General features: G+C 47.6%; 2 protein-coding genes across 2 annotated transcripts in view; both read left to right on the plus strand.

Moving 5' to 3' along the window:
* Positions 1-26,569, plus strand: part of LOC132570344 (solute carrier family 25 member 36-A-like) — a 441,151-nt gene that overhangs the window by 132,554 nt on the left and 282,028 nt on the right. The gene's annotated exons all lie outside the window — the stretch shown is intronic.
* Positions 4,443-26,569, plus strand: part of C1R (complement C1r) — a 29,723-nt gene continuing 7,596 nt past the window's right edge. Inside the window, exons 1-8 of the mRNA XM_060236483.1 lie at positions 4,443-4,456; positions 11,994-12,216; positions 13,356-13,548; positions 16,333-16,476; positions 19,765-19,961; positions 21,587-21,734; positions 21,821-21,942; positions 25,091-25,169. Coding sequence (XP_060092466.1) covers positions 4,443-4,456; positions 11,994-12,216; positions 13,356-13,548; positions 16,333-16,476; positions 19,765-19,961; positions 21,587-21,734; positions 21,821-21,942; positions 25,091-25,169 — 1,120 coding nt within the window. The remainder of the gene's footprint in view (positions 4,457-11,993; positions 12,217-13,355; positions 13,549-16,332; positions 16,477-19,764; positions 19,962-21,586; positions 21,735-21,820; positions 21,943-25,090; positions 25,170-26,569) is intronic.

Raw genomic sequence — 26,569 nt, forward strand, 5'->3', positions numbered from 1 at the left:
TGGTACTACTGGGTTGGTGGCCAGGTGCCCGCTCTCATGATTTGAAGTAGGGTTGCCAATCCCCAGGTGGGGGCAGGGGATCTCTTGGTTTGGAGGCCCTCCCCCCATCTCGGGGTCATCCGAAAGCAGGGAGGGGAGGGAAACATCTGCTGGGCACTCCATTATACCCTGTGGAGATTGATTCCCATAGGGTATAATGAAGAATTGATTCGTGGGTATCTGTTTTTTGAAACAGAAGCCCCAAATTGTTCAACATAGCATCTGGTGCCTCTTCTCAAAACACCCCCCAGCAGGAACTAATTTGCACATTAGGCCACACCCCCTGACATCACCATTGTTTCACGCCGGGCCTTTTTTTGCAGAAAAAGCCCAGCGGGAACTCGTTTGCATATTAGGCCACACCCTCTGACACCAAGCCAGTGGGAACTGCATTTCTGCAGCTTCCTGCTCAAGGAAAGCCCTGGCTGTGGGGCAGGAGGAAACAGAAGGGGGAGGGATTAGAGCTTTCCCTGGCTGCAAAAGACTCCCCTCTTTGCCCTTCCAGCGGCAGGCCACGAGCAAGTTTTTAGAAAATATATATTATTTTTATTATCCATTTTTTTCCAACAGACAAAAACCAAACCAAACAAAATATAAACCAAGCAATTGTGCATTACTGGGGACAGCGAAATCAATCCAGTACGATAAAAGCAAGGACGAGGCGAATTAGGAGCAGAGCGCGGTAACTGCAAAGCAGATAAGTACAAGCAGGCAACAATTCAAACCAACTTCCATCGTTTTAATCTGCAGAGAGGACATTCTCGGAGAGGCGTATCTACTCAGTGCTCACATACACCGGGGAGGTCAAAAGTAAATTGGGTGGTGATAAAATTTGTTTTTTTCCGGGGGGAGGACATCATTTTTCATTTGATAAGAGATTACTGGAAACCAGAGAGCGATAAATTTCTCTTGACTGCACTCTGCCTGTATGTTAGAACGAAATGTGTAAAGTTTACCCATTAGGAAATCAGCCTGTAGCCACAATCTCCAGGCTTGTATGGAGGGTAGTGTAATGCTTTCGCAGGGTGCAGCTAACGGTAATCTTGCTGTTGCAAATAATAGCACGATTCTTTCTGCCTTCAAATTAGGGTTGCCGGGCCTGACTCAAGAGATCTCTGGGGACTTTGGGGGTGGAGCCAGGAGCAAGGGTGTGACAAACATAATTGAACTCCAAAGGGAGTTCTGGCCATCACGTTTAAAGGATCACACACCTTTTAAATACCTTCCCTCAACTGGAAATAATGGATAGAAGCACCTTCTTTTGGGGCTCATAGAATTGGAGCCCCTGGTTCCAACTTTTTAAAACTTGGGGGGGGGGGATGTTTTGAGAAGAGGTGCCAGATGCTATGCTGAAAATTTGGTGCCTCTACCTCAAAAAGCAGCCCCCCTAGAACCCCAGATACCCACAGATCAATTTTCCATTATACCCTATGGGAATCAGTCTCTGTAGGGTATAATGGAGTGCCCAGCAGACGTTTCCCTCCCCCCCTGCTTTCTGATGACCCTGAAGTGTGGGGAGGGCCTCCAAACCGGGAGATCCCTTGCCCCCACCTGGGGATTGACAACCCTACTTCAAATCATGTGAGAGGGCACCTGGCCACCAACCCAGTAGTACCATTTCTGGGGAAAAGGGGAGGAATTTGCCTGCAATTGTCTTAATTTCATTAACAATGCATTCCCAGAAAGTATTGACACTAGAATATCAAGGGCAGTGCAGAAAACTCTTATTCGTCACGTTTGTAGAAAAAGCCCAGCAGGAATGCATTTGCATATTAGGGCACACCCCTGATGACACCAATATTTCACACCGCAGCAACTCATTTGCATATTAGGCCACACACCCCGACGTCACCATTGTTTCACGAAGCAGGAACTCATTTGCATATTCATCAACACACCCCTGACGCCACCATTGCTTCACACAGGACTTTTTTGTAGGAAAAAGCCCAGCAGGAACTCATTTGCATATTAGGCCACACCTCCTGCTACCAGGTTTGATTCCCCACTCCTCCACTTGCACCTGCTAGCATGGCCTTGGGTCAGCCATAGCTCTGGCAGAGGTTGTCCTTGAAAGGGCAGCTGCTGTGAGAGCCCTCTCCAGCCCCACCCACCTCACAGGGTGTCTGTTGTGAGGGAGGAAGGGAAAGGAGATTGTGAGCCGCTCTGAGACTATGAGATTCAGAGTGAAGGCCGGGATATAAATCCAATATCTTCTTCTTCTTCTTCTTCTTCTTCTTCTTCTTCTTCTTCTTCTTCTTCTTCTTCTTCTTCTTCTTCTTCTTCTTCTTCTTCTTCTTCCAAGCCAGCCAGAATTGTATTCCTGTGCGTTGCTGCTCAAAAAAAGCCTCAGTCATGATGAACTTCCAGTGTGTTCTTCTGAGTGCCTCAGCTGCAGGAAACCAGGGCTGGCTCCCTGAGCAGATGGTTCCAGAGCTGGTGTAAGGAAATATTAAGCCAGCACAATGCAACAACTAAAAGCGTTGGACTAAGATCGGAGAAAGCGGGGTTTGAATCCCCAATCTGCCACGGAAACTTAGGGCAGTCATGCGGTCTTAGCCTAATCAGCCACACCAGGCTACTGTGAGGAGAAAATGGAGGAGAAAAGAATGCTGTAACCTCCTTTGGGTCCCCAGTGTGGTATAAATAAACTAAAATCAAATCAATAATTCACTGGCTTTTCTCTCTGCCAGCTGGGTATTTACTTCCCCCTCCCTGAAGACAGCTAAATAGAGCAATTCTCTGGTGGTACCAACTTGGCTGAGATGCTAGTACAGCATTTAAAAGCTAGAGTACCCATATTATTTTTGTACGTGGCATTTAATTTGTGTTTGGTATTTTTAGAATCTCGATTGCATTGAGTCTACGCTGTTTTGATCTAAAGCAGGGTACCACTGGTCAAGGCGCTGACACAGAATGTTCATGAACATTCCAGTTGATCAGGAAACCCGAGCTATCAGAATGGACTTCTGTGAAGGGAGGGCAAGTTTCTGGTTTAGTTTGGATTGAAGCCTCTCAAAAGCTCGAGGCTGGGCCTGGCAACCCTATGCCAGTGAATTGACATAGGGTTGCCAAGTCCCATTCAAGAAATATCTGGGGACTTTGGGGGTGGAGCCAGGAGACATCGGGGGTGTAGCTAGGAGCAAGGTTGTGACAAGAACAATTGAACTCCAAAGGGAGTTCTGGCCAGTTCTAGACAATGTGTGCTGATGTTCCCTGAAGTGAGATCCAGTGGCGGACTGGGTCTAAACATATTGTTTGCCAGGAGACATAGGGGCCCACCCACAACTATAAGGCTATCATTTATTTTTATAAGAAATAAATACATTTTTCAAAAAAGACATAAGTGGAAAAAAGGGACAATTAAAACTTTTGTGAAATAAATGTATATATATATATATATTTAGTAATTACAGTGTACATATATTGTGCATTTTACTGGCAGTATGCAGTAGATATTAAATGTCAATCCTGATTGCATTTTCTCCAGGGGAGCTGATCTCTGCCAGCTGGAGATCAGTTGGAAAAGTGGGAGATCCCCAGGGCCCACCTGGAGGCTGGCAACCCTAAATACAATGTACATTTTAGTTGCAATACAGTAATAATATTGGATTTTCCAGCTACTAAAAGGACATTAATATTTTTAATATATTGTCTAACGTTTAAGGGGGCTCACTTCATCCGGGGCCTACTTGCCATCGGGCAAACTGACAACTGGCCAGTCTGCCACTGGTGAGATCTAGGGTTGCCAAGTCCAATTCAAGAAATATCTGGGGACTTTGGGGGTGGAGCCAGGAGACTTTGGGGGTGGAGCCAGGAGAAAGGTTGTGACAAGCACAATTGAATTCCAAAGGGAGTTCTGGCCATCATATTGAAAGGGACCGCACACCTTTGAAATGCCTTCCTTCCATAGGAAATCATGAAGATTAGGGGCACCTTCTTTGGGGGCTCATAGAATTGGACCCCCTGGTCCAATATTTTTGAAACTTGGAGGGTACTTTGGGGAGAGGCCGTAGATGCTATACTGAAAATCTGGTGCCTCTACCTCAAAACACAGCTCTCCCAGAGCCCCAGATACCCGTGGATCAATTCTCCATTATTCTCTATGGGAATAAATCTCCATAGGGAATAATGAGGTTACCAGCTGACATTTCTCTCCCCTCCCCCCGCTTTCTGATGACCCTGAAGCGGGAGGAGGGCCTCCAAACCGGGGGATCCCCTGCTCCCACCTGGGGGTTGGCAACCCTAGTGAGATCTGATTCACCCAGGCTTCTCCCAGAACAAATTTTCTGTGTCTTTAAAGCGTCACTGGACTCCTATTAGGACAGGATAGCAAATCTCACGGACTGCTTTGCAATAATCGGCTAGTTATTTTAACCAGCAAAAATAATGACGCGTGTTAGAAAATGGCTCCTGGCAGGTGAGAAGGCCCTCTTCTTCGGCAGGGCTCTCCATGTTCTCCTCTTGGATCAGAGAAGCCCCTCCGCAGATGCAGGATGGGCGCCTTAGGCAATGCAGAGAATCGCTTCGCAACTGGCCCTCTGCCCAGGCTAGCTGGGGAAAGCAAGCAAACAACAACAAAAAATCCCTGCATTCATTTGTTGTTGTTGAGATATATAGAGAGCACCATGCAAATAAAGCCTTCTAGAGCCACGGTTCCCCCATAAATCAAGATGCCTTTCTGTGAATGACTCTTGATTGCTCAGTGTCGTCTGCTCCGACTGGCAGCAGCTCTCCAGGGTCTCAGGTGGAGACTTTTGCCATCGATGATTACCTTTGGTTTGGAGATGCCAGGATTTTAACCTGAGATCTTCTGTGTGCAAAGCAGGTGCTGCTCCGCCACTGAGATGTTGCCACGTTCCAGGGCAAAGAAGAAAATATTGGAATCCAAGAGTCCAAACAGAACAAACAAACAGAAAACCCAAATGGAAACAACTTCAGGATCAGGCAACTTTATATTTTGTTGTCAATTCACAGTTGATATATGGCGACCCTGTGGAGTTTCCAAAACAAGAGATGTTCAGAGCTGAATTTCCTGCCTTTGCGCCCCAGCCCTGGTATTCCTTGGAGGCCTCCCATCTAAATACTAGCCATGGTCGACCCTGTTTAGTTTCTGAGATCTAGTGAGATAGGGCCAACCTTGACTATCCATATGCATACCAACTTCTTGAGGTCTAAGCCAGGGTGGCCAAACTGTGGCTCAGGAACCACATGTGGCTTTCACACATATTGTGTGGCTCTCAAAGCACCCACTGCCCCCTCGGCCAGCTTGGAGAAAGGATTTGTCTCTTTAAATCACTTCCCCCAGCCAAACCAGCAGGCAGCTTGGAGAATGCATTTGAAGTTAAAGTTGCTTTCTTTCTACCTCTCTTCCTCCCTCTCCATCTATTTTCCTTCCTTCCTTCCCTCCCTCCCTTTGACACCTGACATTCATTTCTTGCAGCTCTCAAACATCTGTCGTTTACTCTGTGTGGCTCTTACGTTAAGCAAGTCTGGCCACCCCTGGTCTAAGCATATTATCTTCTTTTTTTTTTTACTGTGTCCACTGAATGTATTACAGCGGTAAACACGTTTCTTGCTTTCCTTGTTGGAGAGATCTCTGAAAGGATAAAAGCCTCTCTGAATAATGCCCAATAAATACACTGTGCTCTGCAGTCTTTGAAGACACAGTACAGGCTTCTCAAACACCCTCATCTATTTCCCTCCTGTCATTTTGAAGCCGTTACAAAGCAATGCCGGAGCACAGGGGTTGCTTGTTTTCCTCTGCCCCCTCCTCAAAAAATGTTCATCCTTGTGAAATCTTAAATTAAATGAGGAGAAAATCTGTACTGCAGACCCTGTGAGATATTCTTCATTTGATACACGAAGCCAAAATTCAACAGGAATCAAGTGCCAACTTCAAGTGTGGAATTCACTGCCACAGGAGGTGGTGGCAGCTACAAGCATAGCCAGCTTCAAGAGGGGTTTGGATAAAAATATGGAGCAGAGGTCCATCAGTGGCTATTAGCCACAGCATATTATTGGAACTGTCTGGGGTAGTGATGCTCTGCATTCTTGGTGCTTGGTTGGGAGTGGGGCAAAGTGGAAGGTCTTCTAACCACACTTATGAACTTCCTTTTCTTTTGGCCACTGTGTGACACAGAGTATTGGACTGGATGGGCCATTGGCCTGATCCAACATGGCTTCTCTTATGTTCTTATGTTTTTATTCCAGGATAAATGTCCAGGCTCTGTCTAGCCCATGTTATTTTGTGCTAGAATAAAATCTCGTATTTTGTGCTAGAATAAAATCTCGTTTTGACGCTGATTAATTTTGGCATCGACAGCCTAACACATTATAGTTCTAAAGCTCTAGAATTCCGTTGTTTCCTGAATATCCGTTGTTTGCTGAATATCCCAGCCCTTGCCTGTATTCACTCACTCTGTATAAGGTGCATTGAGTCCAAGGGAGAAAGATGGACTATAAATAAATGAAATTAACATTACGAAGCACACAGTGATCTTTAATGAAGATCATTTATTTTTACTTACAACCTACTTTTCTCCTCAGTGGTGACCGAGAGCTACTTACAGCAGCATTCTCTCTCGTCCTCTGTGAGGTAACCTTGTGAGAGCCAGTTTGGTGTAGTGGTTAAGTGCACAGACTCTTATCTGGGAGAACTGGGTTTGATTCCCCACTCCTCCACAGGCACCTGTTGCTGTGACCTTCAAAATGTGATGGCCAGAACTCCCTTCGGCAGTCAGTCATGCTTGTCACAACCTTGCTCCTGGCTCCATCCCCAAATTCTTCCGGCCCCACCCCCCAAAGTCCCCAGATATTCCCCGTGTCAGACCTGACAACCTTAACGCTAATTGCTTCACCACGTCAGCTGGTTCAGGTGAAGTAGCCTTTTGCCTATCAGAGGCTCATGCCTTAAGGGGAGGGATGGTGGCTCAGTGGTAGAGCATCTGCTTGGGAAGCAGAAGGTCCCAGGTTCAATCCCTGGCATCTCCAAAAAAGGGTCCAGGCAAAGAGGTGTGAAAAACCTCAGCTTGAGACCCTGGAGAGCCGCTGCCAGTCTGAGAAGACAATGCTGACTTTGATGGACCAAGGGTCTGATTCAGTATAAGGCAGCTTCATATGTTCAAAAATACTCCGAGATGAAGACAGCAGAACCCTTGGTGGTTTGGTTTTTTCCTTCAAGAGGTGAGCAACATTTACTCATCTGGAACTGGCTTCTAAAATGTCTGGCCCATTCCAGATGAGATAGGAAATATTTAAGGATTACAGCATGAAATACCAAAATAAACCAACACACTGCTAGCTGTAATAAAGAATAAAGAACAATTTTCAGAAATGTCAATGATAGCAGAGTCTAATATTATATTATTGCCACTTAGCATGGCTCCATATTAAGTGGCAATAATTTTGTGCATAATAGAAATAGACTCTGCTATCATTGGCATTTCTGAAAATTGTTCTTTATTCATATTCCTCTCGCGTGCTATTATAGCAAGCAGTGCATTCCTTGATTTTGGTCATTCCAGATGAGGCCAGCAGGGGGCAGCAGACTCCAGCCCAAGGGGCGAAGCGGCAAATTGCCCAATTAATTTTGGACACCGCTATCTGCCTGTCCTCCTTCCCAGCACGGTCTTGCCCCTATGTCAATGAATCACAGCAAGCAGGGCTGAGAGTTTGCAGGGACTCCTTTGCAGCTCCGTCCCAAACACAACAGTCCAAAAGAGAACTGGAGGGAGAGAGAGGCAGCGAGTAAGTCAACCCACCACCGACCATGTGAGTGTTTTATTCGTGGGGAAGGGAACGGGAGACTCGAACAAGGCACTGACTTGGCAAAGAGACAGGCAACGGAAGCGGGTGATTTCCGATAAAGGCCCGGCTTTAACTCTTTGCCTCACAGCTGTGTTCTGAGATCAAATGATTAAACTGGGGTCACTCTCAGACCGGGTTGCCAAGTCTGTGTTGGAAAATACCTGGGGACTTTGGGGGTGGAGCCGGGAGAGGGCGGGGGTTGGGGAGGGGAGGAGCCTCAGCAGGGTACAATGCCCTAGATCCCGCCCTTCCAAGCTGCCATTTTCTCCAGGGGAGCGGATCTCTGCCAGATGGTCTCATTTGGAGTACTGTGTGCAGTTCTGGTCGCCGCACCTCAAAAAGGATATTATAGCATTGGAGAAAGTCCAGAGAAGGGCAACTAGAATGATTAAAGGGCTGGAGCACTTTCCCTATGAAGAAAGGTTGAAACGCTTGGGACTCTTTAGCTTGGAGAAACGTCGACTGCGGGGTGACATGATAGAGGTTTACAAGATAATGCATGGGATGGAGAAAGTAGAGAAAGAAGTACTTTTCTCCCTTTCTCACAATACAAGAACTCGTGGGCATTCGATGAAATTGCTGAGCAGAAAGGTTAAAACGGATAAAAGGAAGTACTTCTTCACCCAAAGGGTGATTAACATGTGGAATTCACTGCCACAGGAGGTGGTGGCGGCCACAAGTATAGCCACCTTCAAGAAGAGTTTAGATAAATATACGGAGCACAGGTCCATCAGTGGCTATTAGCCACAGTGTGTGTGTGTATATAAATTTTTTTGCCACTGTGTGACACAGAGTGTTGGACTTGATGGGCCGTTGGCCTGATCCAGCATGGCTTCTCTTATGTTCTTATGGAGTTCAGTTGTCAAAGTGGGAGAACTCCAGGCCCCACCTGGAGGCTGGCAACCCTATATGGGTCCACAGAGCTTTGTTTTTATGGGTGTGTGACATAGTAACAAAAGGCAACGGTGTCCCTCCCCTCCCCAAACCCGGCCTTCCCCAGGCTCCACCCCCAGCATCTGCAGATGTTTCCCAAACCGTCCTCCAAAGCAACCGCCCTCCCCAAGGAAGCTGATCCCTGGAGTCTGGAGATTAGTTGGAATTTTGGGAGGCCTCCAGGCACCACCTGAAGCTTGGCAACCCCATTCAGCTTGCTCCTGGCCTCTAGTGTTATCCATGGTAACGGCTCACTGGGAACTGCCCTGCTACAGTTAAGGCCCACTCCACCTTTGCTGGTCTTTCAAGATGTTTTCGTTTAGGAGTGTCAAACTCATTTGTTATGAGGTCCAGATCTACTTAAAACATGCTTAAAATGTTAGCACTCGGTTTTAAAGGTGCTTTCTTTGTATTTCTCCCATGAGATCCAGGGAACTGGGCAAAGGAAGCTCTGGCTCTTTCCTTCCTTCCCTAGGGGACTGGTGAGAGAGGAGCCTCTGCCAATAGAAGGAAGAGAGGCTTGGCACAGTAGCTCTGCTGTGCGATTGAGACAGCCTGGAAAAACAAGCTCTGCCTCCCCCCTTCCTCCCCAAGGGAGGAACCTCAGCCAATGGAGAAAACAGAGGCTTTGCTTTGTAGCTCCTCTGCAGTTGAGCAAGCCTTGTAAAGCAAGCTGTGATGCAGAAGGAAGAGAGAGAGAGAGAGAAGGAAGCGGATGACAGCCAGTTGCTCAGGGGCCTGATAGGAGCCCTCCGGGGGCCTGATTCTGCCCCTGGGCAGCATGTTTGACACCCCTGTTTTAGTTGATCCTAATGAAAGGTTTTGCCCTCTGCAGAGGTGTCTGACCTTCCAGGTTCTCATCTTGCTCTGCTAAGCAAAAGAAGTTAGTAACTGCAAGCGACATGGCGTCCTTTCTTTTTGGCTGTCTTTGTTACAACCACAGCAGAAAAAGGCCGAGGGGTTCTTCAGAATGGCTGGGGATTTGTCTCTTAGAAACTCTGTGTTCTTCAAATTCAAATAGCTGTGCGTGCGGAAAGGACTCAGAGGCACAACAAACAAAGCCCAGCGGCTGAGGAGAAATGAAAGCAAAACCAAGAGTCACGCAAAAGGCTTGCAAGTTGCTTTTGTGTAGGCCTAACGGCTTTCATCCTCGCATGTAATGGATTATGTATGAGGGGTTACTGAGAGAACCAAGCCTTTTGTATCTCCTCATGCATAATCTGTACAGCTATCAGGTGTTGATTTCCTCCTCAGGTTTTCATTCCTGGTTTAAAACAGGGACACATTTTAACAAAACCAAATGATTCTCAGCACACACACGGTTTCTTCAGAAGGTTCAAGGTGAAGTTCTGTAGCTCTGTGGTCCCCAGCCTTTTTGGCACCAGGGACCAGTTTTGTGGAAGGCAATTTTCCCACGGATTGGGATGGACTCTTATCTGGGAGAACTGGGTTTGATTCCCCACTCCTCCTCTTGCAACTGCTGGAATGGCCTTGTGTCAGCTATAGCTCTCGCTAGAGTTGTCCTTGAAAGGGATGCTTTTGGGAGAGCTCTCTCAGCCCCAACTGCCTCATAGGATGTCTGTGGTGGGGGAAGAAGATAAAAGGAGATTGTGAGCTGCTCTGAGATTTGGAGTGAAGGGTAGAATATAAATCCAATGTCGTCTTATTATTACTACATTGTAATATATAATGAAATAATTATACAACTCACGTCCCGGTTGCTAACAGCCCAGGTACCGGTATCTGTCCATGGTCCAGGGGTTGGGGACCCCTGCTATAGCTGGTCCATGGGAAGGCCTGCTTCAGTACTGCAAATCTGCAATCGTTACTGCACAAGTTAGAAGTTCGGTATAAGGCAAAGATTTGTTCATTCTGAAAATTTAAACTTTCATTTAGAAAAAGCCTAGTTCCTTACCTTCGGAGCTTCAGGTATAGTATTAAAATACACCGGTGCTGTTAAGTGAAGTCTGAGAGTGGATGCTAAGGAGGATATTCACTAGGGGACATCAGTATCACAGCCAGATATTATTCTTATTTCAGGGCTTCTTTTTGAGCAGGAACGCAGAGGAACGCAGTTCTGGCTGACTCAGCATCGGGGGTGTGACTTAATATGCAAAAGAGTCCTTGACAGGCTTTTTCTACAAAAAAAGCCCCGTGTGAAACAATGGTGATGTCAGGGGCGTGGCCTAATATGCAAACGAGTTCCTACTGAGCTTTTTCTACCAAGAAGCCCTGTTCTTATTTAAAATATTAGGGTCTCCAAAGCACCTGGTTCATTGTTCGTGATAAAGGTTAAGGTAGTCCCCTGTGCAAGCACCAGTCGTTTTAGACTCTGGGGTGACGTTGCTTTCATGTTTTCGCGGCAGACTTTTTACGGGGTGGTTTGCCATTGCCTTCCCCAGTCATCTACACTTCCCCCCCAGCAAGCTGGGGACTTATTTTACTGACCTCGGAAGGATGGAAGGCTGAATCAACCGTGAGCCAGCTACCTGAAACCAGCTTCCGCTGGGATCGAACTCAGGTCGTGAGCAGAGGGCTCCGACTGCAGTACTGCAGCTTTTCCACTCTGCGCCACGGGGCTCTTATTGTTAGTTATAGGCAGGGCTTTTTGGATAGCAGGAACTCCTTTGCATATTAGGCCACACACCCCTGATGTAGCCAGTCCCCCAAAAGCTTACAGGGCTCTTTGTACAGGGCTTACTGTAAGCTCATGGAGGATAGGCTACATCAGGAGGGGTGTGGCCTAATATGCAAAAGAGTTCCTGCTACAAAAAAGCCCTGGTTATAGGGATGCCAGTCTCCAAGAGGGACCTGGGAATCATCCAAAATTACAGCTCATCTGCAGGTTAGAGATCAGTTCCCCTGGAGAAAGTGGGTGTTTTGGCAGATGGACTCTATGGCGCTGTACCCCACTGAGGTCTGTCTTCTCCCCAGGTTCCACCCCCAAATCTCTAGGTGTTCCCTAACCTGGAGTTGGCAACCAGGAGCTGGCTAATCCCCACCCACCACACCAGTGGCCGGGGGATCTGGCAACTGTTAAGTCCTAATAATTACCTGAAGTGGAATGAATCATGCAAAACGAGTTATATTTAATTCGTTTTTACACGTTGCGCAGTTCAAGTTTCGATGGTGCAGAATCTAGGTGATGAAAATCCGTATAAACGCTAAGTCCTTGATACGTCTCTGGCTATCTTTGATGTCTGCTCTGTTTACAGGTTTGCCCAAATCTTTCTCCTGCATGGAGCTTTCGTTTTTGGAATGGTCAGTTCCAGTCCAGTCCAGTTTGGGGAGATCAGGTCCCCCAATTACCCCAAGCCATACCCGAACAACAACGTCAGCACCTGGGACATTGCCGTGGCCAAAGGCTTCAGAGTGAAGCTGAAATTCTGGGAGTTCGATTTGGAGCCCTCTGAGGCTTGTTTGTATGACTATGTCAAGGTATGTGTGTGTGTGGAAAGAAACAGGGACGCAGCATAGACTGGGAAGGGGGTATCTAAAGATATCGATGCCTGGAGCCAAAGGGTATCTGCATTTTGCAAGACTTCATGTTGCCCCTGACAGGTGCTCCAAAACTCTGCTTTATTTTTTTTAATTTACACAACCATACGCTGCCAGTTTGGTGTAGCGGTTAAGCGTGTGGACTCTTATCTGGGAGAACCAGGTTTGATTCCCCACTCCTCCTCTTGCAGCTGCTGGGATGGCCTTGGGTCAGCCATAGCTCTAATATAGAGCCAGTTTGGTGTAGCGGTTAAGTGCGCGGACTCTTATCTGGGAGAACCAGGTTTGATTCCCCACTCCTCCTCTTGCAGCTGCTGGGATGGCCTTGAGTCAGCCATAGCTCTAATAGAGAGCCAGTTTGGTGTAGTGGTTAAGCGTGTGGACTCTTATCTGGGAGAACCAGGTTTGATTCCCCACTCCTCCTCTTGCAGCTGCTGGGATGGCCTTGGGTCAGCCATAGCTCTAATATAGAGCCAGTTAGGTGTAGTGGTTAAGCGTGTGGACTCTTATCTGGGAGAACCAGGTTTGATTCCCCACTCCTCCTCTTGCAGCTGCTGGGATGGCCTTGGGTCAGCCATAGCTCTAATAGAGAGCCAGTTTGGTGTAGCGGTTAAGTGCGCGGACTCTTATCTGGGAGAACCAGGTTTGATTCCCCACTCCTCCTCTTACAGCTGCTAGCATGGCCTTAGGTCAGCCATAGCTCTGGCAGAGGTTGTCCTTGAAAGGGCAGCTGCTGTGAGAGCCTTCTCAGCCCCACCTACCTCACAGAGTGTCTGTTGTGGGGGAAGAATGTAAAGGAGATTGTCACCACTCTGAGATTCAGAATGAAGGGCCGGATATAAATCCAATATCATCATCATCATCCCTAGCATAAGATGATTTTAAGATTCACCTCCCTTTCCAAAATAATTGCCCATGTGGCTGTGTCTCCCACCCTCTGTGAACATGGATTTCGTTGAGAAGCATCTGGCCAAAGTCCTGTCGGGTCTATGGACCTGGTTGTGCTATTGTTTCATGTCAAATTCGGGGGTTCTCATGCTCCCTCTTCCTCTGTGCACCCCATAACTGGGCTCCACCAGGTCACCGCAGACAAGAGAGATCTGGGCCGGTTCTGTGGCCAGCTGGATTCAGCCACTGGTAACCACCCTGGAAGGCGAGAGCTGGTGTCTTCGGGGAACCGAATGCGGCTGTTGTTCCACTCTGATTTTTCCAATGAAGATAACGGCGAGCTTGTCTTCTACAAGGGCTTCCTGGCCTATTATGAAGCTGTAGGTAAGTAGCCAACCCCTGGACCCTATAGAAGAAACGCATTGCGCTAATATGATAATACAAGCCCAGGGCTTTTTTTGAGCAGGAACGCACAGGAACACAGTTCTGGCTGGCTTGGTGTCAGGGGGTGTGGCCTAATATGCAAATGAGTTCCTGCTGAACTTTTTCTACAAAAAAGCCCTATCAATGAAGGCCTTACGGAGGGACCTGAGTCATGCTTAGCAGAAGCCTTAGGGTGGAAATTGTGACCCTGTGGCCCCGTTTCGCTCCAACTACCTGTGCCAATCAGGTGCAGGGGAATAGCCTTTTCCACCATCCATCTGCTCATGCTGAGAGAAAGCAGCTGATCTAGGTGTTTTGTAGCAGGAGCAAAGTTAAACTTCTGGGATCCCCTGCTTTCCAGGAGCAGAATTCTGGGCCGTCATGTTGGTTTAGCTGTTGAAATTGCATGCGGTCCCGTCCCTTGTCCCCACCCCACCCCTTGTCTCCGCACAGGGACGCTCTAGCAATTCAGGGGAAACCTCCTTGGTTTTGCACTGGGACACTCTGACTGGCATCCTAGATGGTGCTGAGACAGCTGACAAGCTTTGCCCCCCTGTTGAACACAAACCTCCCATCAGGAGCTGGCAAAAGAAGGGTTCCGGCCGAACTATTGACTGCTCTCATTTGGAGCATGAGGAGTTTCTTTGAGCAATAATTCTCCATTCTATAAAGGACTCAACTATCCTTTATAGCAGGAGTCCACAATGTGGTACCTGTGGGTGCAATTATGTCACCCACCAACACCTTTTCTGACTCCCACCAAGTGTTTTTAGAAAGTAGATGGAGCAAGATGGGGTTTTTGCCCAGCAAGAATTCTGAGTAGCTATTGGAGACTTGATTGGCGGAGCAGGTTTATAAAAATGTTGATTTGGCAGCAGCTACCACCACAACATAAAAATCTTCACTGTGCAGCTGGAGGTAAACTGTGGCAGCCATTTTGTGGCTGGCTCTGCCATTTTGTGGCTGACTCCTGCAGCAGCTGTTTTGTGTAGACTTCCAAAGCTCTCACTGGGGGTGAGTTTCCCCCCCAGTTTCAGGGCCCCCAACCTGACGGCATGGAGCGGGGCACAGGGGGAATCCCTGCCCCCAAAGGGCTCTGTCATGCACAGTGGTGCACGGTGTGATGACATCACCCGGAAGTGACATCATCATGTCAGACAGGGATGCTCTAGCAATTCAGGGAAAACTCTATGGTTTTACATGAGGACATTCTAGCATCTTGGGGGGAATGAACACCTAGATCAGGTACCAAGTGCGGCCTTGAGTTTTCCCAAAATTACAACTGATCTCCAGGCGACAGAGATCAGTTACCTTGGAGGAACTGGCTGCTTTGGAGGGTGGGCTGGATGAGCGGCCAAGCTTCCTCTCTCTCCTCCCCAAGTTCCACCCACCCAGGTACTATCCCCAAATCTCCAGGAAAGCTCCCAAGTAGAGCTGCCAACTCCAAGTTGGGAAATAACTTGGGGTGGAGGTAGAGCCTGAGGAGGGCAGGTGTGGGAAGAGCTTCTCCCCCAAAACTCCAGAAATATCCCAGCCTCGGGTTCACGACCCTACTAGCCGTTATGGAGTGGAGTATTGCCTCTGGATCACAAACAGATTCCTCCTTTCATTGGTGTGGTGGTGGATAATGCCATCAAGGCACAGCTGACTGATGGCAACATAATAGGGTTTTCAAGGCAAGAGACATTCAGAGATGGTTTACCTAGGGTTGCCAAGTCCAAGTCAAGAAATATCTGGGGACTTTGGGGGTGGAGCCAGGAGACATTGAGGGCGGAGCCAGGAACAAGGGTGTGACAAGCATAATTGAACTCCAAGGGAGTTCTGGCTGTCACATTTAAAGCGACAGCACACCTTTTAAAATGTCTTCCTTCCATAGGAAATAATGAAGGATAGGGGCACCTTCTTTTGGGGCTCATAGAATTGGACCCCCTGGTCCAATCGTTTTGAAACCGGGGGGGTACTTTGGGGAGAGGCACTAAATACTATACTGAAAATTTGGTGCCTCTATTTCAAAAAACAGCTCCCCCAGAGCCCACGAAACCTCCAGATCAATTCCCTATTATACCCTATGAGAATCGATCTCCACATAGGGAATAATGAAGTGCTCACTGCTCAGCAGACCCTTCCCTCCCCCCCCCACTCCGTTTCTGGTGACTCTGAAGTGAGGGATTGGCCTGTCTACTAACGAGTTGCTACCAACTTCTTCCAAGTAACACAGACACCCCATCCCAAGAGGAAGCCTTTCAATCGGAGACTGAAGCCTCCGGAGCTGGAAACGCACATGGCCCTCTGAGGGTACAGGTACCATCGAGTTTTCCCCTCCCAAATTGCTGGAGCGTCCAGTGAAGTCACCGGCGCGATGATGTCACTGTGAGTGATGTCATCACGCCGACAATGTCGGGGAAGGATCCCCCCCCCTCCAGCCCAATGCAGGCTGGTGTGTTGGGAATCTCCAGAGCAGGGGAACCCTTGCCTGGTCCAGCAACTTGGCAGTCCTAAACAGGGCTTTTTTTTCTGGAAAAAGGTGCCAGAACTCTCAAGAAAGAAATGAAGGAGAAACGGGTGAAACGAAATGAAGGAGAAACGGGTGCTGCTCTCATTTTTTGCTCTCGTTTTTTGAGAATTTTGTTTCCCTGAAGAGGTTCTGGAACTACATTCCACCTCATTCCCCCAGGAAAAAAGCCTTGCCCTTAAGCCTGGTTCAGCTGTAATCTCTTCTCATCTCTTGATTGGTGAACTTCCTAGATTTGGACGAATGCGCCCAAGGAAACGGCATCGGAGAAGAGGAGAGACCACGGTGCCAGCACTTCTGCCACAACTATGTCGGGGGCTACTTCTGCTCCTGCCAGCCTGGTTACCATCTCCAGAGCGACCGGCATTCTTGTAAAGGTGAGAGGATGAATACTGAGAACTCAGAAACTCAGAGAGCTGAGGCTGAGTTGGAGGGGAGAAGATTCAGGACAGCTAAAAAGAAAGCACAAATGCGGGCCACAAGTGTAGACAGCTTTAAAAGGGGATTAGGTAGGTTCATGGAGGACTAGCCTATCATTGGCTAATGGCTATTAATGGGGCTGCCAGGTCCAAGCCAGCAGGAGACTTACCGGGACACTTTGGGAGAGGAAAGGGAAGAAGCATACTGTGCCTACATCACCTCTGGGTGACATGGGGATGTTTGGGGTGACACTCTGGTTTTTGGGCAAAACTCTGTGATTTGAAGCTTACCACTCCCCCCCCCTCCACACACACACAACTCAGTCTCAGAGTGGTCACAATCTCCTTTACCTTCTTCCACCCACAACAGATACTCTGTGAGGTAGGTGGGGCTGAGAGAGCTCTTACAGCAGCTGCGCTTTCAAGGACAACCTCTGCCAGAGCTATGGCTGACTCAAGGTCATAGAGTTTTGCCCCAAAACCAGAAAGTCAGCCCCAACATCACCAATGTGTCTGCATCACTTCTGGGTGATGTGAGCACATTTCTTTTGAGGTGGTAACTCTCACTCAATGGCCAACTGGCCGGCACCTGAGGGGAGCATCAGAAACGGGGGGATCCCCTGCACGTTGGGGGACTTGGCAACCCTAGCTACTAGTCATGCTGACCAAAGGGAACATCTATGTTCATAGGCAGTAAAACTCTGAATGCCAGTGCCAGGAGGCAATATCAGGGGAAAGGACACAGCCTTGATGCCCATTTGTTGACCCTCCAGAGTAACAGGTTGGCCATACAGGATTGTTGGACTGGATGCTCTGATCCAGCAGGGGTCTTGTTCAGTGTTCCCTCCAAGCTGAGTTAGTGGGAGCTAACTCATAGTTTTTTAGCCTGCGGCTCACACCCTTTTGTCTTAGCTCAGGAAAAATGATCCCAGAGCAAACTAATTTGTGCAGTAGCTTCCAACTTTAATGCCAGTAGCTCACGAAGTAGAATTTTTGCTTACCAAACTCCACAGCTTAGAGGGAGTATTGGTTTTGTTATGTTTTTATGTGGTTCTTATAGCTGGGCTACTTCAATGGTGCTTGAACCCAAAGGGTCACCAGTTCAAATTTCACGTTAGCTCTAGATTCACTTAGTGGTCCCAAACAAGCAAATATCTCTCAGCTTTGGAGCCCCATGTGGGTCTTTATTTAGCATTACTGTAATAATATATGTGAAGTTCTTCATACACTGGTTGTGTGGTGTTATGATTAGAGTGTTGGACTTGGACTAGGGAGACTCACATTCAGCTTCCTATTTGCCATGAAACTTGCTGGGTGACCTTGGGCCAATCACAGCCTCTAAACCAGGGGCGTCAAACATGTGGTCCACAGGATGGAGCTATCCTGTCCAGGGCTCTTATCCGGCCTGCAAGCTACTGATCATTACGTTTATTGCCAGATGTAGAGGCTGAGCATTACATCCCTGTATACTGTCTCAGTGCTAATGTGAAACAGGCGGAGGAAGTGGGAATGTGAGCATCAGGGAGATACTGGAAGAGTGTTCATGTTTTAAGCTTGCTAGTATTTTGAGTGAAAATAATATTAATTGGGTTTGCCTGTGTCCTTTATAAAGTTTATATCTCCAGTACCTGGCATTATTTATTATGGCACACATGGGGCGGTCTGTCAAAGTGACATCCGGCCTTCATAATAAATGAGTTTGACGCTTCTGCTCTAAGCCTACTTACCTCACAGGGTTTTTGTGAGGGTAAAATGGAGGTCTCTGGGCACAGCTCTGAGGTCCTTGGAAAAGGGTGGACAAAATGTTCAATAAATAGAAGACGAAGGCAAAGTGTTATTATTAGTTAGCCAAGGACTGCAGCCAAAAGAGGATTCCACGTGAAGCAATTACCTCAGCACCCCTTTCAGTCACTCTGCTATATTCACAATCTGACTGGCTAAAGAAGGATAAAAAGGGAGGATTTTCAGTTCAAATTATAAGTGAGGCAGGATTTCCCATTCTAATCCACTTCGGACACTGCGAATACAGGACCAGGATTAATTTCGTTTTGGAGGGTAGTCGTGTTGGTCTTCAGCAAAACAGACTTGAGTCTGATAGCACTTAGAAACCAACAAGATTTTGAGCATTTAAGCTTTCGAGAGTCAAAGCTCCTTTTGCCAAACCCAGCCGCTGTCAAACCTTGTAATCCCAACTTTCTCTGCTTGTTACACTTGGCCAGGAGCGGTAGGTATTCTTACACATTAATACATTACGGGAGTCCAATGATCTCCCCATATAAAACACTCCCCCTCCAGGCTTTGAGGGCTGCTGTTCAACATCTTTTCATAGTCCCTGGTCCTAAGGACACCCGGCTGGCTTCAACGAGGGCCAGGGCCTTTTTGGTCCAGGCCCCTTCCTGGTGAAATGAGCTCCCGCTGGAGATCCGGGCCCTTCGGGACTTATCAAGGTTTTGCAGGGCCTGTAAGACAGAATTATTCCACCAGGCTTTTAATTAATCCAGTGATCGTCCTCTGAAAGTCATTACTTCCCCCAGCATTTCACCATTGTGCTGTTATGTTATGCTATTAGCCATCAGCCGCATGCTGTTTACTGCCTCTGTCTGTAAGACTGTTTACTGTGCTGCTCCTGTTTTGTAATGTCTGTTTTGATGGTATTGTTTCAACTCTGTTGTTTTACTGTTGTGAGCTGCTCTGAGCCCGCTTGCAGGATAGGTCGGGGTATAAATCTAAAGATTAAATTAAAGGGTCCTCAAAAGTGGGCTAAAAAGGTGAAGGTAGTCCCCTGTGCAAGCACCAGTCGTTTTCGACTCTGGGGTGATGTTGCTTTCACAACGTTTTCACGACAGAATTTTTTTACGGGGTGGTTTGCCATTGCCTTCCCCAGTCGTCTACACTTTTCCCCCGACCTTAGAAGGATGGAAGGCTGAGTCAACCTTGAGCCGGCTACCTGAACCAGCTTCCGCTGAGATGAACTCAGACTACCTACAGTATAAAAGAAGATCCAAAGATATTCTAATACACACAAAGTTGCCTACATCTGAATCTAAGACCATTGGCCCATCAAGGCTAGCATTGTTTGCTCTGGCTCATATCAGCTCTCCAGTTGATGATTTTTTTAATTGGAGAAGCCTGGTTTTGAACTTGGGACCTTCAGCGTGCAAGGTAGATGCTCTGTCACTGAGCCACAGCCCCTTCCCAAATATACTTAGCTTTCACTAAACCTTCTCGTGCTTTCTTGCCTTCCAGTGGACTGCAGCAATGAGTTGTTCACGGAGCTCAAAGGATATGTGTCAAGCCCTGGATACCCTCGGCCCTACTCGCCAGACCTGCAGTGTAACTACAGCATACGAGTGGAGAAGGGGCTGTCCATCACACTCAAATTCCTGACGCCTTTTGAAATTGAGGACCACCAGCAAGTCCGCTGCCCTTATGACCAGCTCAAGGTATTGTGGATCAATTCCCCCCCTCCCCCCCCCCCCCGGCCAGGAAGGTCCCTCTCAGCCCAGTTTCCCTGCAGTGGATCGTCAGGGAGAATAGAAGGAAGCAGATGGTGCCCCTTCAAGATCCCTGTAGCCTCTCTTGGTGTAGTGTCTCGTTCCTTGTGTCTAGAATTAAAGCCGCGGTTGCTTGGCAACTTTTTTGAGTCTGAGAGCATCTTTGGAATTCTGGTAAAGGGTGGTGGGTGCAGCCACAAAATGGCTCCCAAAGGAAGTAGAGCCAGCACAAAAGGCTGCCACCGCTTACTTTCAGTCACACATCAATGATCTTAGTGCCCTGGTGGCAGCTGCTGCCAGAACATTTTCAAAAATCTGCAGAGCCAATCAAATCTCCAGTGTAGGGTTGCCAAGTTCCCTGTGGCCTTTGGCAGAGGACTGTTTTCATGTGTGCTTTTCACACACTGGCAATATCGCATGCCAGCCACTGTAGGCGTTTCCGGAAAAACTCTGGTTTTCCTGGCCACTCTAGCATTTTGGGAGGTAAAAACTCTGTGGTACCATAGAGTTTTCCCTCCCCAAATGCTAGAGCGTCCAGGAAAACCATAGAGTTTTCCTGAAAACGCCTAGAGCGGCGGGTGTGCTACATTGCCAGCGCGATGACGTCACTCACAGGTGACATCATCGCACCAGCGATGTTGGGGGAGGTTCCCTCGCTGGCCCAATGTGGGCCAGCTGGTTGGGAACCTCCTGGGCAGGAGAACTTCTGCCCCGCCCAGGGGCTTGGCAGCCCTTCACTTAGCAAAAGCTCCACTTGACTCCATGTTCTAAAAAAATTTAGTAGGTGCCGGAAAATGTGTCAGTGGGTGCCATGACACCCACAGCCACCACATTTGGGGTCCCTGAATTAAAGGGTACGGTGTCTTCCCTAGGAATGATTTGGGGGCATATTTAGGTGCATCTTATTTTCTCCCATATGTGTTTTGGAAATGATATGAAAGTTCTATTTGCAGAGTTCAGGCTGTGACAGGCCATTTACAGATGCTATTGAGTTAACATTTTAATAATCCAGTAACATCTGAGTGAAGCAGATGTGTTTGGATCTCACAGACAGAATTATGAAGTCCCATTGGCCTCAACAGACACTGTTATGGGTCCCTTTATACTTCCCTAGTGGCGAGAACAAAGGTCAAACAACTTACTAAGGGGAGTGAGAAATCAAAACACAATGCAAATTTGTAATTTTTATAACAAGGCAAATATGATGGGTAGCTAGCACACAACCATTTTTGAAAACACCAGTATTTCTGACTCAGATGTATGTGTTGCTGAGCATGAAGATTTGGATTTCTCACTCCCTCTAGTATGTTCTTGTATTGTTCTTTCCTGTGTCTTAAAGAGTTGTCTCTTTTGTATATCTGTCTGACAAGAGGTCTGTCTAGCCCAGCATCCTGTCTCACAGAACAACCCAGCAATTGTAATGGAGGGTTGAATTAACAGGGTTTAGACAAAGGCCTTCTAATGCTGCCTTCTAGCACTGGAATTCAGAAGTTTGCTGTCTCTGGTCATGGAGGCCTGTTGGTTTGACTTGTGAGGAGGAAAGGTACTAAGGCACACAATTTTTCCCTCACCAGATCCACGCTGGGGGTAAAGAAATCGGCGAATTCTGCGGCACAGTGACCCCAGACAGCATCGAAACCAACAGCTCTTCGGTGGATCTTTCTTTCTTCACAGATGAGTCAGGATTTGGCCGTGGGTGGAAGATCCGGTACACCTCAGAAAGTAATGTCTCCCCACCTGGCATGCTCTGTTAAACGATATCCCGCCATCTACCAATCCTTGCCTCATTCTTGCCTTGTCCCCAACAGGAATCCGTTGCCCACAGCCCGCTCCGAACGACGAGTTCACCATCATCAAAAACCCACAGCCCATCTATCAGTTCCAGGACTATTTCATTGTCCGCTGTCAGAAAGGTTATAACCTAATGGAGGTGAGGCCTGTTAGTCTGGCTTCTGCATGCCTTTGCCCCCTTCTGCTTCCTTTCGTTTTTCTTCTGGTGAGATCCCTCAAGGATTATTCTTTTTTGTGGCCACTTTAAGGTATTTTGTTTCCCTAAGCAAAGTAAACCCATCCATGCAAATGTCCCCTTGGTCAACCCTCCAGCGGCACAGGAAGGCAGAGTGGAGACGGATGGCCCCGTTTGCATGGAGGGCTCCTCTTGAGGAGCCCTCTGTGCAAACACCCCGTCCCCCAGCTCAGCACTCCTGCAGCCAATGTTCCCTCTAAGTTGCAGAGGCTTGTGAGCAAAAATTGTACTTTGTGAGCTACTGGCATTAAAGTTGTGAGCTACTGCATCAATTAGTGTGCTCTGAGGCCGTTTTTTTCTGAGCTAAGACAAAAATGTGTGAACTGGAGGCTAAAAATCTGTGAGCTAGCTCATGCTAAATCAACTTAGAGGGAACACTGCCCGCAGCACGGGAAGGCCAAGTGGGGACAGATCGCTAGGCCTTTCCCTTCCCCAGCGCCCTTGGAGGATGCTGGAGAAGGGAAACGCCACTCTTTCTCAGGTCTGAGGTATCGGGGGAGCTCCTCTAATCCCTCAGAGCTGATAAAAAATTAGTGAGAAGCTCAGGAACAGCATGAGTGGGGAGGGGATGCCTGCCCCTGCTGGGAGTTGGCGCACTAGGCAATCACCTAGTTTGCCCACTCCCACATGCCAGCCCTGCCTATCTGTGGATTTTGTTTTGACCTCTCTGCTTCCTGAATACTTCACTACAATCCTTTGTCTCTCTGGCAGGAAAGCACATGTCAGAGCATAAGAAAGATTTTAGAAATCTTTTAACAAAATCTCTGTCTTGAAGGCAAGGCTGAGTCACACCATACTGGAGGATCTGATTCAAGGCAGAAGGAAATATGGGGATTGCACAATATTTTGGGGTTGGCCAGTTACCAATGCAGAAGTAGTGGAAACCGAAAGTACAATCGAAGATGAGCAAAACAGCTTCATCTGCCCCAGGGCTCATGTCTGGAATTTGATTTGCATGTCAGAACCCTCAGGAACAACTGCAAACTCCTCTGAGCATGCACAAAGTAACTTCCCCTCGCATCTGAGCACAGACCTCCCCACAAAAAAGTTAGCGTGGTCTGGCATTTATGGAAGAATTTATGACTTCCAGGCTTTTGAAGCAATGAAACCCAAGAGGAGCTGCAGCTCAGTGGTAGAACATCTGTTTGGTGTTGCAGAAGGTCACAGGTTCGATCCCCGGCATTTCTAGTTAAAAAGAGGTGAGGCGAAAGTCCTCCACCTCAGACCTGGTGGCACCCCATCAAAGTAGACATTACTAACCTTGGTAGATCAAGGTTCTAACTTGCCTTCATGTATTCAGCAACCGCAGTATCTTGGGGGTTTTTTAGAAATAGGAAGACTTGCCTGCTATTCTGTTGTTCTCACACTTGAGGTAGTACTTTTGACTATCTTTCTGGACTTTTGGCAGCCACAGTTTAGATCGTTCTTTGGCTAGGGTAGCGTGTTCAGTTCTTGTATGATGCCGGAAAGCCATATCTGCTTGGAATTTGCAGCTGTGAAACTGGGCGTTTATGGAAAAACTTGCCCGTTGAATTCACTTATCCAAGAGATTGGGTAAACACAAAGTTTTTTCCAAATGGTTTTCTTTTATTTGTTTAACTTTTGTGATGCAATCGCCTACAAAACATGTTTTTGTTTTTAACAGACCTAGTTAAATCTCCCCCCCCCCTGTTTTTTGTAGCATATTATTTTTCTTCTTAATTGTCTTCAATTCAGGTTTCTTCCATGTTCACGCTATATATATATTAGTATATGTATAATATATGTTGTTCACTAATTGGATGTGAAATATTCCTTTACTTATTTTACTTCATATCAAGTATTTCCTCAGTTGTCTTCCCCACTCTAGAATAAGGGACTTCAACAAACACTTAAATTATTCCTACTGAAAAAGAGCTCCCAATTCCTTGATAACGTTTGTTGCCCACTTTTACTTTTTCTGGTCTAAACTGCCTATTTTGAATTCGACCCCTTGCCCTCCAGCAGGGATGGAATTCTAGCAGGAGCTCCTTTGTATATTAGCCTTGGAAGCTCTTGGAGGATTGACAACATCAGGGGTGTGTGGCCTAATATGCAAAGGAGCTCCTGCTAGGATTCCACCCCTGCCTTCTAGTATTCCAGTGGTGAACATGATAGCACCAGAAATTCACCTAAAAACATTGTTATACATGATGCTATAATTTCATTCACTTTTTTGATACATACGTTGTGGTATTTAATATCTCCTGGCATTTGCAGTCACATCCATGTATGTGAAATATTGCTCTTACACAGGGCTTTTTTGAGCAGGAAAGCACAGAGACACAGTTCCAGCCGGCTTGAAGCCGGGGTGTGTGGCCTAATATGCAAATGGATTCTGCTGGGCTTTTTCTACAAAACAATGTGTCAAACAATGGTAATATCAGGGTGTGTGGCCTAATATGCCAATGAGTTCCTGCTGGGCTATTCACACCAAAAAGCCCTATGAAAACAATGGTGACATCAGTGGGTGTGGCCTAGTATGCAAATGCGCTCCTGCTGTTGGCCTTTTCTACAAAAGGAAGCCGTGCTTTTACCAATTCTAAAATTAAAAACAGGAAAAAAATTAAAAAGAAATGTGTTTAAGCAGATAAGGGAAACGAAATAATGGAGAGGCTCTTTGCAATACGGAAGAGGCTGGAGCAAGTCAGTGATGGGAGAAGCAGGCCCTAATTCTGCAGGGGGGGGGGGCGTGAGCAGCAACAGCACATAAGGTTGCCAAGGCCTTTTTTTGGTAGAAAAAACCCAGCAGGAACTTATGCATTCCTGCTCAAAAAAGGTAAAATCCTTGAGGTTGCAAACCTCCAGGGGGTATCTAGAGGGGTACAACTGATCTCCAGGTGACAGCGATTAGTTCCCCTGGAGAAAATGGCTGCTTCGGAAAGTGGACCTTATGGCATTAGACCCTACTAAAGTCCCTCCCCTCCTCCAAATCCCACTCTTCCCAGACTCCAAATCTCCAGGAATTTCCCAACCTGAAGCTGTCAGCTGTCAGAGAGCATGGTCTACTTTTCATCTCTTCTCTTTTGAGCAGGGAGACAAGCGGCTGCCATCCTTCACTGCCGTCTGTGAACACGATGGGACCTGGCACCGCCCCATGCCCAGGTGTCAAAGTGAGTGGCTGGTTGTTACAGGCTGCGGTGGGACCCAAGCAGAAACACCCCTTCCATGTCACACAGCAAGGGAGTGGCCCCAAGAAGCAGATTCTCAGCATTACTTAACAGTCATGGTCCTTTCCTGGATGGCCCAGGCTAGTTCAGTCATGTCACATCTTGGAAGCCAAGCAAAGTCAAGCTCTGATTAGTTCTGATTAGAGAGCCAGTTTGGTGTAGTGGTTAAGTGAACGGACTCTTATCTAGGAGAACCAGGTTTGATTCCCCACTCCTCCACTTGCTGCTGCTGGAATGGCCTTGGGTCAGCCATAGCTCTTGTAGGAGTTGTCCTTGAAAGGGCAGCTTCTGTGAGAGCCCTCTCAGCCCCACTCACCTCACAGGGCGTCTGTTGTGGGGAGAGAAGATATAGGAGATTGTAAGCTGCTCTGAGTCTCTGATTCAGAGAGAAGGGCGGGGTATAAATTTGCAGTCTTCTTCTTCTTGGATGGGAGAGACAACCAAGGAAGTCCAGGGTGGCTCTGCAGAGGCAGGCAGTGGTGAGCCATCTCTGTCTCTTGCCTTGAAAGCCCTACAGGGTCACCATAAATTGGCTGCAACCTGACAGCATTTTCCACCCAGAAAGGGTGGCCGGCTGCCAATGACTAAAGACCTTTCTTTACTACTTGGGTGTGCAAAAGAGAGGCTGCTGGCACCTCCTGGATTCTCTGTCCCCAGTGCCCTGTGTTGGCCCAAGGAACTGATTCTTATCCAGCTCCTAGTTTAATCTATATATGACTCTTACTCCAGCATGAGTTGCAGTGGTTGGAGATGGAAATGTTTGGATCTGTGTTCCGCTGTCTCATACGCTGAACCATCCAGGGGCATCAGGTTAGGGGACATTCTCCGGGCAATGATGTGTTCTCAGGGCTCAGTTACATGCTAAGGTGTCTTCCCTGTTTAATTTTTTAAAAATGTATCCTTTGCAAATTCAGCCTCCAAGATAACTTGACCTAGGAAGAACGGGGAGAGAGCATATCTATGTCTGTGTGGGGGGGGGGGTACTACCTTCAGGGCTGGCCCTGCCACTGGGCAAGCTAGGCAATTGCCTAGGGCGCCGGCCTTCTGGGGGTGCTGAATTGGGCACCCCCATGTGACTCGGTGATGTTATCCGTGCAAGGGGGAGGGTGCCAGAAGTTACTAAGGTGCCAAAGAGTCCTGACAACCTTTCCTGCTCTACCATCTTCTTACTGGCAAAAGCCATCTCTCCCAAGCTACTTTTATCCCCACACAAATATGAGTATCTCTGTGTTTTCCTGTTGTGTTCCAATGATATATTCTTCACACAGCACCACAATGCAGCGACGAGGTTAGGGCTTGTTATCCCTCGTTTCACTTCAAGCTTTGACTAGCTTAAAAAACTG

This window comes from Heteronotia binoei, chromosome 4 (genome assembly GCF_032191835.1).
Source record: "Heteronotia binoei isolate CCM8104 ecotype False Entrance Well chromosome 4, APGP_CSIRO_Hbin_v1, whole genome shotgun sequence".
NCBI lineage: Eukaryota > Metazoa > Chordata > Lepidosauria > Squamata > Gekkonidae > Heteronotia > Heteronotia binoei.